This window comes from Parasteatoda tepidariorum, chromosome 12, assembly GCF_982258835.1.
Source record: "Parasteatoda tepidariorum strain Cologne lab strain chromosome 12, Ptep-v5.0, whole genome shotgun sequence".
Classification (NCBI taxonomy): Eukaryota; Metazoa; Arthropoda; class Arachnida; order Araneae; family Theridiidae; genus Parasteatoda; species Parasteatoda tepidariorum.
Window position 1 is genome coordinate 35413800 of NC_141766.1, and position 16168 is coordinate 35429967.

At 31.3% G+C, this 16168-nt stretch overlaps 1 protein-coding gene, 5 non-coding genes and 1 pseudogene across 6 annotated transcripts in view; all 7 read right to left on the reverse strand.

Moving 5' to 3' along the window:
- LOC107439018 (zonadhesin) overlaps window positions 1-16168 on the reverse strand; it is a 167041-nt gene that overhangs the window by 24661 nt on the left and 126212 nt on the right. Inside the window, exons 51-55 of the mRNA XM_087155985.1 lie at window positions 14943-15036; window positions 14659-14832; window positions 11336-11607; window positions 415-517; window positions 196-281 (exon numbers count right to left, since the gene is read on the reverse strand). Of these exons, the coding sequence (XP_087012111.1) occupies window positions 196-281; window positions 415-517; window positions 11336-11607; window positions 14659-14832; window positions 14943-15036 (729 nt within the window). The remainder of the gene's footprint in view (window positions 1-195; window positions 282-414; window positions 518-11335; window positions 11608-14658; window positions 14833-14942; window positions 15037-16168) is intronic.
- On the reverse strand, window positions 2092-2252 carry LOC147801013 (U1 spliceosomal RNA). Its single transcript, XR_015431028.1, has one exon. It is a non-coding gene; the product is annotated as a U1 spliceosomal RNA (small nuclear RNA).
- Window positions 3636-3797, reverse strand: LOC122269168 (U1 spliceosomal RNA). Its single transcript, XR_006225017.2, has one exon. It is a non-coding gene; the product is annotated as a U1 spliceosomal RNA (small nuclear RNA).
- On the reverse strand, window positions 4806-4940 carry LOC122269167 (U1 spliceosomal RNA; annotated as a pseudogene).
- LOC122269173 (U1 spliceosomal RNA) lies at window positions 6241-6401 on the reverse strand. Its single transcript, XR_006225022.1, has one exon. It is a non-coding gene; the product is annotated as a U1 spliceosomal RNA (small nuclear RNA).
- LOC122269170 (U1 spliceosomal RNA) lies at window positions 7958-8119 on the reverse strand. The gene has a single exon (XR_006225020.1). It is a non-coding gene; the product is annotated as a U1 spliceosomal RNA (small nuclear RNA).
- Window positions 9358-9518, reverse strand: LOC122269175 (U1 spliceosomal RNA). Its single transcript, XR_006225024.2, has one exon. It is a non-coding gene; the product is annotated as a U1 spliceosomal RNA (small nuclear RNA).

Here is a 16168-nt window from a genome sequence, read left to right on the forward strand (position 1 = left end):
ACAAGAATCAATTCCTTTTCTTCTAGTTAGCTTCTTTAAAGAATCGCCAAATACAAATGATGTTATCAGTAAATGGCACTTAATTCTATTTATAGAACGAATTGTAAATTAAGTAAGTAAACTATGGTTGATTTCATAAAATATTGAAATAATAAAAATACAGGTTTGTAAGATTATATCAAGAAATGTACTTACGTCACAAAAGCATCTGTTACAAAGATCGCCATTTTGATGCCATGAATCTCCATGTAAATGGACTTCATGTCCTTCAGAAATACAAACTAAATGAAAAAAAGTAATAATTGATTAAGATCATGCTTACTAATGATTATTTAAATCACTGAACTCAAGACTGTTATTAATTATTAAAATAGTTGAGCAATGTAGTTTAGATAGTAAAGAGTTTTAACCAACCTTTACATTTAGGACAGCAATCTTTCTCAGTTTTTAGTATCTCAGCAGGAGGGCAATTTAAAACTGGACAAAATTCTTTCGAACAAATCCACATAAAGTTTTCCTGAAAAATATATTTGACATCACAAACCATAAAGTTGCAACTAGAAAAATTATTTAAAACAATATATAAATTAATTATTAAGTTCCATTTGTAATTATAATACAATACATAAAAAAGTTAGTTCTTATTTCAATTCAGTTACTGAATTCACAGTGTACAAGCATGGTATTTGTTATTCGTATAAATAAATATGTCGTTTAAAAATTTGGTACGTAATATTAAATTGGAAATTATCTTACAAAATATTAATGCTTTCTGTCTTATAAATTGTGCATATCTTTTCTTTTTAAAGGTTTCTTGAGCTACTAAAGTTTTGGTGGTCAGAAAAAAGAGCACCGGACGAAAAGCCTGAAAAAACATCCGAATTAAAGCACCGGAAAAAAGCACATCGTTGGTAATTTTATGACCTAAACAAATTTAATGCCATGGGGTCACCGGTGACCGGCACTGAGTTTGTTCGTAGCTCCACGGGGTCACCGGTGACCGGCGCACCCAAAATTATTAGAAACACATAATTCGAGTAAATTTTTAATTTTTTTATATTATTATCGTTACTAAAATGATTTGAAGAAATTAATGCAATATAGAACGCACAAAAATAGTTTCATTTATTTACACAGAGCTGCCAACTTGCTCCAGACAGCGAATAAATATTTTCAAGTGGTAGTTTATTAATTGTGATTCTTGGTTTAATAAATTCAATTTAGTTATATTTTTATCCAAAACTACTTCTAAACAATTCGTAGGCTTATATAATTCACCACTTTTTTCAGATCTAATATTTGCAAATTTATTATGTTGTTACTTACCGTTTGGCCAGACGGGCTAGTCATATAAAATTAGAGTGTCATTCAACGTGTTAATTCTGTTTTGAGTTTGTTTTAGGAACTGCTTGTATTCCAGATCATTATTCGTCTTAAACATGACCGAATTTAATTGAGAGTCATAATTGCTCACTTTTAAACTGATCACGCAGACTGAAAATTTTGCAACATTTATTTAAATACCTATGAAAAAGAACTTTTGAGTCCACCATAAATGAACGAAGAATTTCTTTGGTGCTTTTTTTATAAGCATCTAAAATAATTTTACTTAGAGTTAGCAATAAGAGCTCGGACAAAACTACTAACAAATATCAATCACAACTGAATGTTCAAGACATCGGGGGCCCATTCTAGCAGGATTACGCTAGAACGGACTTTAATTCTCAGCTCAAAGAGTTGCAAAGATTTATGCATAATTATTTTCAAAGGTATTAAAAGCAAAATTCAAAAAGTTTCATTTCAGAAAAGTTTTAGAATGTAAAAAAAAGGCATTTTTAAATATAAATGGGGAGGCGTGCAAGCAGTGACAAAAATTATGCACCCCAAGTAACCGCAATTCATGAAAATGGCGAACGCTTACCTCTCGTCCTGTAATGAGATACTCGTACTCAGAAGAGCCTCCTTAATGATAATAAACGAAATTGAAATAAAAAACAAAATAATTCCGTCCCGTTATTCTAAAGTAAAGATAAATATCAAAACCCTTCATCTAAATGCTCGTAAAAATTAAACAACTTTTTGTTCTATAACATAGGACAGCGCGTACGCTGTCCCAACTACCAAAAATTACACACCCCAAGCAACCACAATTCGTGGAAGTGGCAAGCGTTGATCTCTTGCCGTGCAATAAGAGACCCGTGCTCGGTGGAGCCTCCTTGTTGATCAAGGCATCCCCGGTGCCAGGTAAGTATGCAAAAATCAATATTGGTGGAATATTAGAGAACAACAATTTATTTTTTAAATTGGTAGATCATAAAAACTATTATTTTAAGAGTTTTGTGGGAAATATCAAATTGGTAGATCATAACAACTATTACTTTAAAATTTTTGTTGGGAATATCAATGAAAGCAATCATTCATATAACAAGAATGCAGAAAAAAAGAAAGAAAAAAAAAGATAGGTCAGCTGCCTCTTTACTAACAATTCTGTGGATCCTGCGATACATCCAATAAAATCAATATTACACTATATTCAAATCTTGAAAAATCTTTTTTGCACATTAGAAAACTATTATTACAAAAATAAAATTGTTTTTTTTTGTTTCTCACATAATTTGACTTATAAATTATTAACAAATTAATTACGTATAATCCCTATACGAACAAGTTTCTTTGCAGCATATCCCTTTTAAAAACGAAATCTTTAATTGAATACGTTAAATAACTTACAAAAGGTTTTTTCACAAAACGAAAATGTTTTCAAACTGTAACAAATCTTTTGGAAAGTTATTTAGATAATTTAAATTTTTATTCTTTTCATATGCGTCAACTTTCCAGAAAATTGCATTTAAAACCTAATTTCTTATCAATAAATTAACTCTCTCTAAACAATAAATATGCCAACACTTTAGATTAAAATTCAATACAACATACAATAACTCATCTTTTAAACTGTTATGGCATGTTTACAGTTAAACCTGTTCTAAGAACGATTCAATTTACTCATTCCAACGACTGAATTTATACGTGGCATCAAAAAGAAATCAGGAGAATTTCAGAAAATAAAACACATTGCTCAGTAAAGTGCAGAGGAAAACATGATGTATACTGAAAACTAAAGTGGTAGATTATTTGTGCTCAAAAATGTAATTTGTAAATTTTTATTTCAGTTCAATTATTCTGTTTATCAATCGTAAGAGGTGTCAATTACTTCAAACACCACACAACAAAAGATATTGATAAAAAAAATATACATAGTTTCAGGGGTGAAAGCGAGACGGAAAAGAGGAAAGGCTGGTAGTAAAACCATTTCAGTTATAGCTAGTTTTGGGGAGGAGTTTACTTATTCTTTTTTTAAATTTTTCAACAATATCTACTTTATCTTGGAAAAGATGCAGTTTTATATATATGCCAGAATTATAAAAGAAATTTTGATAGTTACAGATATTTCATTTTTTTCGAAAAAAATGCTGGAATGAAATGTTTTACGTACCAGGTTTTTCTCTTTTCCGTCTTGCTATATAAGGGCTTTCACCCATGCATAGTTTTAACTAAAAATGAGGTCATGCCGCAGTACGGACAGGTTTTTTGAAATGCATGTACGGACAAAATTCAAAACTTTTTTTAACATGGAAATGGGACAACGCGTGCGCAGTCCCAACTACCGATAATTATGCACCCTAACCAACCACAATTAGTGGAAGTAGCGAGCATTGATCTCTTGCGGTGCAATAAGAGACCTGTGCTTGGAGGAGCCTTCTTGGTGCTCAAGACATCCCACGGTGCCAAGTAGTTCACATTCGCAGAACATTAGACAGCAACAATTTATTTTTTCAATTGGTAGATCATGACTACTGTTATTTTTCAATTTTGTTGGAAATATCGTTTAAAGCAATCATTCATATCACAAGAATGTGAAATATTGAAAGTCATCAACCCTTTAACTAAAAAAATATGTGAATCCAGCCAAACATCCAATAAAATCAATATTGCACTATATTAAAAGTCTTGAAAAATCTTTTTCACACATTAAAGAACTATTATTACAAAAATAAAATTGCTTTTGTACATAATTTGATTTGTAAATTATTAACTAATTAATTACGTATAATCATTGTAAAAGCAAGTTTCTTTGCAGCATATCCCTTTTAAAAACGAAAACTATAATTGAATACGTTAAATAACATTCAAAAGGTTTTTTTCAAATAAGAAGTTGTTTTCAAACTGTAACGAACCTTATCTTCCTGGTTTTAAATTCTATTTTTTAAATTTTATATACGTTAATTTTTTAGAAAATTGCATTTAAAACTTTGAATTTCTAGTTAATCAATTAACTCTCTCTAAAAACTACACATACCAACACTTTACAATACAACATACAATAACCGATTATGGCATGTTTACAGTTTAACCTGTTCTAGGAACGATTCGAATTATTCATTCCTGCTAATCAATTTAAACGTGACATCAAAAAGAAATGGGTAGAATTTAGGAGAATAGAGTACATTGCTCAGCGAAGTACAGAGGACAAGACGACGTATACGAAAAACTAAAGAGGCAGAATATCAGAGTTCAAAAATTTAATTTTCATTTAAGTACAATTATTTATACAGTATTAAGTACAATTATTCTTTTCACTAATTGTAAGAGTGTCAATGAAAGTAATTATTTCAAACACTATAACAATAGATATTCATAAAATAACGAACATGGTTCTAACTAAAAATGTGATGAAACCGCGGTATACGAAGATTTTTCGAAATGAATTTATGGACAAAATTCAAAAACCTTTCTTTTACATACAAACGGGACAACGCGTACGCAGTCCCAACTACCAAAAATTATGCACCCTAACCAACCACAATTTGCGGTGCAATAAGAGACCTGTACCCGGAGGAGCCTTCTTAATGATCAAGGCATCCCCGGTGCCTAATAAGTATGCGAAAAACTGAATTCGCAGAACATTAGACATCAGCAATTAATTTTTTAAATTGGTAGATCCTGACAACTATTATTTTTCAATTTTTGTTGGAAATATCGTTGAAAGCAATCATTCATATCACAAGAATGTTAAATATTCATAAGCCAACAGCCCTTTTACTAAAAACTCTGTGAATCCTGCCATACACAGACATGCCAACTGCTCCGGACACGCCAAAATAATTGAAAAAACGGTAAATAACTACAAAGTAAATTTTGCAAATATTTGACTATTTTTGCTTGCTTTTTAAAAGGTATACCATGACTTAAGCACTATATAGTGGTGAATTATATAAGCCTACGAATTATTTAGAAATAGTGGTGGAAAAAAATCTACTAAATTGAATTTATTAAACCAAGAATCACAATTGATAAACTACCACTTTAAAATATATATTTGCTGTCCGGAGCAAGTTGGCATCTCTGCATACATCCAATAAAATCAGTATTACATTATATTCAAAGTCGTGAAAAATCTCTTTTGCACATTAGAGAACTAGTATTACGAAAATAAATTTTCTTTTGTACATAATTAGACTTGTAAATTATTAGCTAATTAATTACGTATAATTCCTCTACAAGCAAATTTCCTTGCAGCATATCCCATTTGAAAATGAAAACTGTAATTGAATTCGTTAAATAACATTCAAAAGATTTTTTTTCAAATAATGAAGTTGTTTTCAAAATGTAACGAACCTTTTGGAAACTTATTTTCCAAGTTTTAAATTTTATTTTTTGATTTATACGTTAATTTTTTAGAAAATTGGAATTAAAACTTTAAATTTCTAGTTAATCAATTAACCCTCTCACAATACAATAACCGATCTTATAAACGGTTATGGCATGTTTATAGTATCACCTGTTCCAGGAGCGATTCGAATTATTCATTCCAGCTAATCAATTTAAACGTGTCATCAAAAAGAAATGGGTGGAATTTAGGAGAATAAAGTACATTGCTCAGCGAAGTACAGAGGACAAGATGACGTATACGAAAAACTAAAGAGGCAGAATATCAGAGTTCAAAAATTTAATTTTCATTTCAGTACAATTATTCTTTTCACTAATTGTAAGAGTGTCAATGAAAGTAATTATTTCAAACACTATAACAATAGATATTCATAAAATAACGAACATGGTTCTAACTAAAAATGTGATCAAACGGCGGTATACGAAGATTTTTCGAAATGAATTTAAGGACAAAATTCAAAAACCTTTCTTCTCCGTGCTTGATAAATTAGGAAACCCTTCTTTTACAAACAAACGGGACAGCGCGTACGCAGTCCCAACTACCAAAAATTATGCACCCTAGTCAACCACAATTAGTGGAAGTAGCGAGCATCGATCTCTTGCGGTGCAATAAGAGACCTGTACTCGGAGGAGCCTTCTTAATGATCAAGGCATCCCCGGTGCCAAGTAAGTATGCGAAAAACCGAATTCGCAGAACATTAGACATCAACAATTTATTTTTAAAATTGGTAGATCATGACAACTATTATTTTTCAATTTTTGTTGAAAATATCGTTGAAAGCAATCATTCATATCACAAGAATGTTAAATATTCATAAGCCAACAGCCTTTTTACTAAAAATTCTGTGAATAATGCCATACATCCAATAAAATCAATATTACATTATATTCAAAGCCTTGAAAAATCTTTTTTGCACTATTATTTTAAGAGTTTTGTGGGAAATATCAAATTGGTAGATCATAACAACTATTACTTTAAAATTTTTGTTGGGAATATCAATGAAAGCAATCATTCATATAACAAGAATGCAGAAAAAAAGAAAGAAAAAAAAGATAGGTCAGCTGCCTCTTTACTAACAATTCTGTGGATCCTGCGATACATCCAATAAAATCAATATTACACTATATTCAAATCTTGAAAAATCTTTTTTGCACATTAGAAAACTATTATTACAAAAATAAAATTGTTTTTTTTTGTTTCTCACATAATTTGACTTATAAATTATTAACAAATTAATTACGTATAATCCCTATACGAACAAGTTTCTTTGCAGCATATCCCTTTTAAAAACGAAATCTTTAATTGAATACGTTAAATAACTTACAAAAGGTTTTTTCACAAAACGAAAATGTTTTCAAACTGTAACAAATCTTTTGGAAAGTTATTTAGATAATTTAAATTTTTATTCTTTTCATATGCGTCAACTTTCCAGAAAATTGCATTTAAAACCTAATTTCTTATCAATAAATTAACTCTCTCTAAACAATAAATATGCCAACACTTTAGATTAAAATTCAATACAACATACAATAACTCATCTTTTAAACTGTTATGGCATGTTTACAGTTAAACCTGTTCTAAGAACGATTCAATTTACTCATTCCAACGACTGAATTTATACGTGGCATCAAAAAGAAATCAGGAGAATTTCAGAAAATAAAACACATTGCTCAGTAAAGTGCAGAGGAAAACATGATGTATACTGAAAACTAAAGTGGTAGATTATTTGTGCTCAAAAATGTAATTTGTAAATTTTTATTTCAGTTCAATTATTCTGTTTATCAATCGTAAGAGGTGTCAATTACTTCAAACACCACACAACAAAAGATATTGATAAAAAAAATATACATAGTTTCAGGGGTGAAAGCGAGACGGAAAAGAGGAAAGGCTGGTAGTAAAACCATTTCAGTTATAGCTAGTTTTGGGGAGGAGTTTACTTATTCTTTTTTTAAATTTTTCAACAATATCTACTTTATCTTGGAAAAGATGCAGTTTTATATATATGCCAGAATTATAAAAGAAATCTTGATAGTTACAGATATTTCATTTTTTTCGAAAAAAATGCTGGAATGAAATGTTTTACGTACCAGGTTTTTCTCTTTTCCGTCTTGCTATATAAGGGCTTTCACCCATGCATAGTTTTAACTAAAAATGAGGTCATGCCGCAGTACGGACAGGTTTTTTGAAATGCATGTACGGACAAAATTCAAAACTTTTTTTAACATGGAAATGGGACAACGCGTGCGCAGTCCCAACTACCGATAATTATGCACCCTAACCAACCACAATTAGTGGAAGTAGCGAGCATTGATCTCTTGCGGTGCAATAAGAGACCTGTGCTTGGAGGAGCCTTCTTGGTGCTCAAGACATCCCACGGTGCCAAGTAGTTCACATTCGCAGAACATTAGACAGCAACAATTTATTTTTTCAATTGGTAGATCATGACTACTGTTATTTTTCAATTTTGTTGGAAATATCGTTTAAAGCAATCATTCATATCACAAGAATGTGAAATATTGAAAGTCATCAACCCTTTAACTAAAAAAATATGTGAATCCAGCCAAACATCCAATAAAATCAATATTGCACTATATTAAAAGTCTTGAAAAATCTTTTTCACACATTAAAGAACTATTATTACAAAAATAAATTTTCTTTTATACATAATTAGACTTGTAAATTATTAGCTAATTAATTACGTATAATCCCTCTACATGCAAATTTCTTTACAGCATATCCCATTTAAAAATGAAAACTGTGATTGAATTCGTTAAATAACATTCAAAAGATTTTTTTTTCAAATAATGAAGTTGTTTTCAAAATGTAACGAACCTTTTGGAAACTTATTTTCCTAGTTTCAAATTGTATTTTTTGATTTATATATATACGGTAATTTTTTAGAAAATTGGATTTAAAACTTTAAATTTCTTGTTAATCAATTAACCCTCTCTAAACACTACACATACTGACAATTCACAATACAACATATAATAACCGGTCTTATAAACGGTTATGCCACCTGAGCGATTCGAATTATTCATTCCAGCTAATCAATTTAAACGTGTCATCAAAAAGAAATGGGTGGAATTATGAGAATAGAGAACATTGATCAGAGAAGTACAGAGGACAAGATGACGTATACGAAAAACTAAAGAAGCAGAATATTAGAGCTCAGAAATTAAATTTTTTATTTCAGTACATGTATTCTTTTCTATTGTAAGAGGTGTCTATTATATAGTAAAATTCGTTAAAGAAGGATAATTACACCTACTTTTTAATAAAATAACCAGTAGATTGATGCTTTAACGTTGCATTTTATATCATACTTATAATTTTTTATAGTCAGTGGTGAAAAAAATTACTTAAAATGAAAAATACTAAACTAAAAGTAACTTAAATTTCGCTACCATTAGAAAATACTATTTTACAAAGCGGAGCAAGTTGGCATCTCTGCAATTGCTTCAAGCACCTTAACAAAAGATATTGATACAATAATGAATATAGTTTTAACGGAAAATGTTTTCACGCCTCGTTATACGAAGGTTTTTCGATACGTATTTGAGGACAAAACTCAAAACCTTTATCCTCCGCGCTGAGAGAAATTAAGAAGCCCTTTTTTTTAAATACAAATGGGACAGCGCGCACGCAGTCCCAACTACCAAAAATTATGCACCCTAAACAACCACAATTCGTGGAAGAAGCGAGCGTTGATCTCTTGCTGTGCAATAAGAGACCTGTGCTCGGAGGAGCCTCCCTGATGATCAAGGCATCCCCGGTGCGAGGTAAGTATGCGAGTTTTCAATTTGGCAGAATATTAGAGCACAACAATTTATTTTTTAAATTGGTTTCTCATAACATTTATTATTTTCAATTTTTTCAAAGTATCTATGAAATCAATGATTCATAACACAAGAATATAAAATATTGCTAAATCCGCTGCCTCTATACTGAAAATTCTATGAATTCTGCAATAAATCCAATAAAATCAATAGTTCATTCATTATATTCAAATCTTCTAAAAAATTTTAGCACATTGCAATAATATTATTATAAATAGAATTTGCATTAGTGCATAATTTACTTGATAAATTATTAACTATTTAAACACTTTTAATCTCTCTTCAAAAAGTTTCCTTGTAGCTAATTCTTTCCGATAACTAAATTTTTATTTAAATGCATTAAATAACACCCGAAATATTTTTCCTGATAACGAGATTGTTTTCTACCTGTAACGAAATTTTTAGAAATTTATCTACTTAATTTTCGAGTTCTTTAGATATTTAATCCTTCAATTTTCAATAAAGTTTCATTTAACACTTTTTTTTTTGTTCAACCAATTAACACTCCCTTGAGCCTGTTTCTAGGAACCACTCTAATTATTCATTGCAATGACATGACTCATTTTAAACATATCTTTATAATTCGTATTAATTTTATTTTTTAATTTAGAGCCACCAGGATCGTGGAGCTTATTTGATGTGGAGTATCCTTATGGGCATCCTCTATGGAAAGTATTTTGATGAATTTTTTTTCTCTATTTAATATAATTTCCTTGATCAATTCTTTTCTTAACCCCTTGGGGACGGGTGATTCAGAAAAGCATTCGTACAAAATCAGAATCAAGATGCAATTAAATAAAAAACGGTAACTTAAATGTAGTCGTTACTAATTTGACAGACTTACTTTGCTTTTATTTTAATTATTGTTAGTTTAATCATATATATAATCAATGTTAATTCAAAGTATAACTAAATAGTTTTATTTTGAACAAAGTAATGGTGAATTAAATAAATCAAAAAATTATAACTCCGCCTACAAATAAACTGATAAAGAAATACTTTGATTACCAGTTTTATCTTCTTAATCTGATTGATACGGTTTTTTGCTGTCACGTATTTGTGACAGTCGGCGCGAAAGGGTTAATTTAAAGCCACCAGAATTGTGGAGCCTCCTATACGTGGAACATTCTTTATGATTAAGGCATCTTCTGTGAAGTATTTTAATAAGATTCTTTTTCTCTAGTTTTTTTCCCAATGCTCTCTTCTTTGATTTTAAGTTTTTTAATTATTAAATTTGCATGATCCCGCTTGCATTGGTTAAAAATCTTAAATTTTTAGAAATGCCGATTAAACTATAAAGAGCTTTAAACTCTTCAAATTCACCAAGTTTGCTTTTGTCCAGCAACTAACAGTGATTGTTTTTTAACGACTCTTTAAACAAAATCGACAAAAAATTTAAAATTTTAAAATTTGACATTCAATTTTGGAATATTTGAATTAAAAACAGTTTGAATGTTTGATGAGATATTATATTAAGCTACACAAAGTATTAGCTTCTGTTGGAGAGAAAAACCAAACTTTAAAGGAATGGTCGAAAATCATTTTCTTCCAACAAATACTATCTCCAAAACTTATCTCTGCATTTCCTTTTAATGACCCCTTATTTCTCTAGAAATCGAAAACCTTAGATCACAATATTTTGATATTTTAACATTAGTTGCTCTTGAAAAGTAATTTATAATTCTTAGTAAAAATGCAGGATTTTCCTACACTGTAACATTTGTATGTAAAAGAAAATATGTGAAAAATACTTAAGAACCCTACTTACAGAGCATTGACAAGAAAAGCAAGGATCAGGATATGGATAGAAAAGTTGCCCAATTTGGTCCCGTGTGCATGAAGAACCAAAAGCTGCACAAGTAGGACAGCATTCACCATTGCTTGGAGGTTTGATAGACTCTTCTGGACAGTTTATTAGAATAGGACATTCATGTGTCAGACAGAATATATTTCCAGAATCACAAACGCAAGAATCACATGGCTTGGATGGAGGTATGAAACGTTCGCCAGATTTATACTTGACCCCATCTCTTTCACAGCCTGGAAAAGATATATAAAGATTGGTTTAGTTGTTAATGTTGCAAGAGGGGAGATACACTATTGGCAAAGGTCTTTGATTTGTCTTTAACCCGTTTTGTCCCGAACTTATATATTTAAATGATACAAAAAGTGGTTTTATGGAAAAAACGGTATAATATAATATCGAAATTAATTGTTTTTCTACTGTTAGGGCATTGAAAAAGTCTTTGATATATCAAAAAGTACTTCGTTCGTTCGTTGTTTTAGAACTGGGCATCTGAGGCCTAAATGGCCCTTATCCCATTCATCATGAAATATCCCAACGGGACATACATAGGAAAGTTGTATTGGTGGTTCGGAAAAGAACCTGAAATGCGATAAAATAATGAAAGGCATCATAAAACATGTAGCAGGCTTGATGGTGAGGCTCCTTATCTACGTCTTTAGGGCTGGGAGATGAGTAATGAGATGATCCTTAGGAACTTCACTGCACTGCTGGGGGCATATCAAAAAGTACTTGCTCCTTATTCTAGATCTACTCAGAAATAACTAAATCATTGTAGTATCTGAGAATATCTTAATTCACCCAGATAAATGAAAATGCTGAAAAAAGTTTCCCACCACAATGAACGTTTTTGAAAAAAGGAACTGTCCTAAATATATAACGCTGGGCGTTAACCGGTTCATGATGGTCCAAAGACAATACTGGGTAATGCGTGTTTTACAATAAACAATTTATACTAGGCCTGAAAGCAAGAAAGAAAAGAGAAAAAACTGATATTGGAAATATTTCAATAATTGATGATTTTTGGGTGGAGCAAATCTATTCTTAACCCTTTACAGTCGAGAGGTGACTGTCAGTCACCACTGTCACATCACCTCCTACATCAGAAAGCCTCCACCATACCTGCCAACTCTTCCGGATTTTCCGGAAGATTCTATTTTTATATTTAAAGTGGTAGTAATTAGATACTATTTTTTCTTTTATAAACTTAATTATTAAATGATTTTGATCACCACTATTCTTACAAAAAGTAAGCACATATATTAATATGCATTACTATCATGGTTGTCAACTTAAGTTTTCTCAAATACAACGTATTTGTTTGCTTAAAATTGAAGTTTTAATTCCATTTTAATACCACTGGGAAAAATGATAATGGAAGGGATTAAAAGTTGGCAGGTATGCTCCACACGGTTTCCTATAAGTAGTCTGCGCAGATTATTTAAAAAGCGAATCACTTGTGCGCATAAATCCAAATTCTATTTTAAAAGGACTTGAGAGAAATTTATCATATATATTTGAAAATGGAATCTGCAGTGGTTGACAAGTAAATAAAACAAACCAATTATATTCATAAATTAAAAAAATTTCTAGACATATATTTGCTACCACTTTCTAATTTTTAATAGATTTCATATTAAATGGTTCTTTCACTAATTGGTTTACCTTCATAGTGGTCTGATCGGACTACCTGCAAAAAACCGTGTGGAGGCTTTCAGTTACAGGAGGCGTTGACTGTCACCAATAAATTACCCACCACTCTAAATGTGAGATTTTTTTCACCTTAATGTTTAGTTACCACTTCATTTAGTGATCTCCGGGTATTCTAAGGTAAATTTGTAAAAAAAAATCTTTCAAAATGTTGGTGGTTGCGTCCATTTTTTTTAACAGCTGAGAGTGCAAAGGGGTAACAATAAACGATTCATTGGTATTAATTTTTTTTCTAGTGGAAAAAGCAATTCAATATATGTACTATATATGTTAATTGATCGGGTACGGCTCTATCTTTCCTTGGCTGCTCGCACCTGCATCTAACCCCGTAAGTAAGTTTCTCTCACACCTACCTTAGATTAACTCCCCTCTTATCAGTTCAAGATCATTAGCCCTGGTATATATGATAGGAGAGATAATGGTAGTAATAACCTAATCCAAAAAAGGATATTCTGACTCTTGTATAGGGATAAAAGTTTATTGAAAAATTAAATAAAAATATAGTAATAAGGAAGGTTATACAAATAATAGAGATGAGTAGCCTTAAATCTCTAAAGATTGATAGATAATAGATTATTTAAGAGATTTAAGCGCCGCTCATATGTGTCTGTGTGTGCTCCCGTGTCAGCCCAACATGCGTTGCGTTTCGGTTGAGCTAGACTCATATATAATTGCTAAAAGATATCATAAAAAGCATAAGTAGAGAAGCAGGATGTATTTAGAGAAGCTGGCAAACATCTTTAATTCGAGAAATTTTTTTTTTCAGTTGACATGATTGATATTTTAGAACAATATCTCTATTTATTTTGAAATTGAAAATTATATTTTATAATTGATATTTTTGTGTCACCTTATTTTTTCAATATTAATTTTCATCATTTTATAAATTATGCCTCATTTTTTGGTATTTTTTCATACATGAAAAATACTTTTTCATCTTTTCAATATAAGTTAAGTAATTTCCAGCAAACTTATTCTTATGTTGTATTGGAATGGAGGAAAGAGAAGGTTTTAAATTTATTTTAGCGCTTTAGTCATGATAAATTACTCCAAATAGTCCAAAAAACTGTATTTGAAAGTACTTCCTATACAACACTATTTGTCCATAAGACGTCTAGACGTCGTATTTTAAACATGGATGAATAGTAGATGTTTTTAACTTAATTTATTGATCCATAATGATTGACGTACAAATATCTGGTAGACAGTCATATAATAGATATAATGAGGGCAAAATATATGACGGAAGCCTACGAAACGACTATCAGAAAAAAAATAGAATGTCTCCTTAAGATTGAAAATTATAAATAAAATATTTATTGTTGATTTTAAAGAAGAGCGGAAATAATTTGTGAGAAAGATATGTTCCCACTTTGCCGACGATCGAGGAGACCTCCCCGTTTGGCAGCAGTTGCAGCTGTTAAAAATTTCACGGTGGTTAGTTTATACACATGCGCAGTTCACTCTGTCGGCATAGTATTAAGATATTTATAAATTAAATATGGCACATTATAGATATTTATAACTTTTTTAACACTTTTCGTGTAAGTTATGAGCATGTTTATAAATTTGTTTACCAGGGCATCTGGGACAGCAAAGACCTGGAACGGGTATCGGCTCAACACATTCTACAGGACACACAATATTTGTACAGGAAACTGTTCCTCCTTTGCACATACAGGATAAGCATGGATTACTTGTAGAAATCCACATTGCATCGCTTTCATATTCATTACCTTCGTATACGCAACCTATAAAATTTTATACTTGAATCAACCAAAAATGACAAATATAAAAAATACATTTTATTCATAATATAACTAACGACCAATAAAAGTATAGTAAAATATTTTCAGTTTACCTCTGCATGTTTCACAGCACTGCCCTGGATTTCTGACTCTCAGTTTACAATTGAGTTCTGGGCAAATTTCTGATGAACAGTGAACATTACCGTCCTATGTGTGAAAAAATTAGAAACCAGTAGTTATCTTTCTGTTAGAATACCATAATAAAATATCTTTACAAAGGTAGTAATAAGTTTTTAGCCTAACTATGTTAAAAGGGTTAACTTTATTTTTTTTGTTGTTGAGAGAGAGAGAGGGTGACAGAGGGACAACGGAGTCAATTTTCAAAAATACAATCCTTTGAATCCTTCAAAAAAGTAAACAAATAAAAGATTTAGCTGATTAAGACTATTTTTAATGATAAGATGTCAAAAGTACACCGAGTTGACGAAAGTCATGGAATACCTCTTAATATCATACCGAACCTACTTTAACACTATGAAGTGCAGTAACTTGACGTGGCATAATCTCAACAAAGTTTCAAGTTTCTGGCAAAAATATTCAGCGGTATAGCTTCAATAGATGTCAGTAATTGCGTAAGTGTTGCTGGTGCAGGATTTTGTACACGAACTGATCTCTCAATTATGTCTCCTAATAGTTCGATGGGATTCTTGTCCTACGATTTATATCGTCAAATAATTCGCTAGAATAGTCTAGAATGTTCTTCAAATCAATAGTGAACAATTGAGGTCAGGGACATGGCGCATTATCTTCCCATAAAAATTTCATCATTGTTTGGGGACTTAAAGTCCATGATTAGCTCCAAGTGGTCTCCAAGTAGCTGAACATGACCATTTTTAGTCAATGATCGCTGTGATTGAACCATAGGACCCAGTCCATGTCATGAAAGAGCAGCCCACACCATCATGGAGCCACCACCAGAGCGCACAGTGCCTTGTTGACAACTTGGGTTCAGGGCTTTGTGGGGTCTGCACCACGATGAAACTCTCCCATCAGCTCTGACCAGCTGAAATCGTATCTCATCTGACCAAGTTACAATTTTCCAGTCGTCTAGGGTCTAACCAATATGGTTACGAGACCTGGAGAGGCACTGGACGTGATGTCCAGTCGTCTAGGGTCTAACCAATATGGTTACGAGATCTGGAGAGGCACTGGACGTGATGTCGTGCTATTAGCCAAGGCACTCAAGTCTGTCTTCTGCTGTCATATTCCATTACAGCCAAATTTTTAGTCACTGCCCTAACGGGCTCGTCCATTGCTCATCCCGCATTAATGCCTCAGG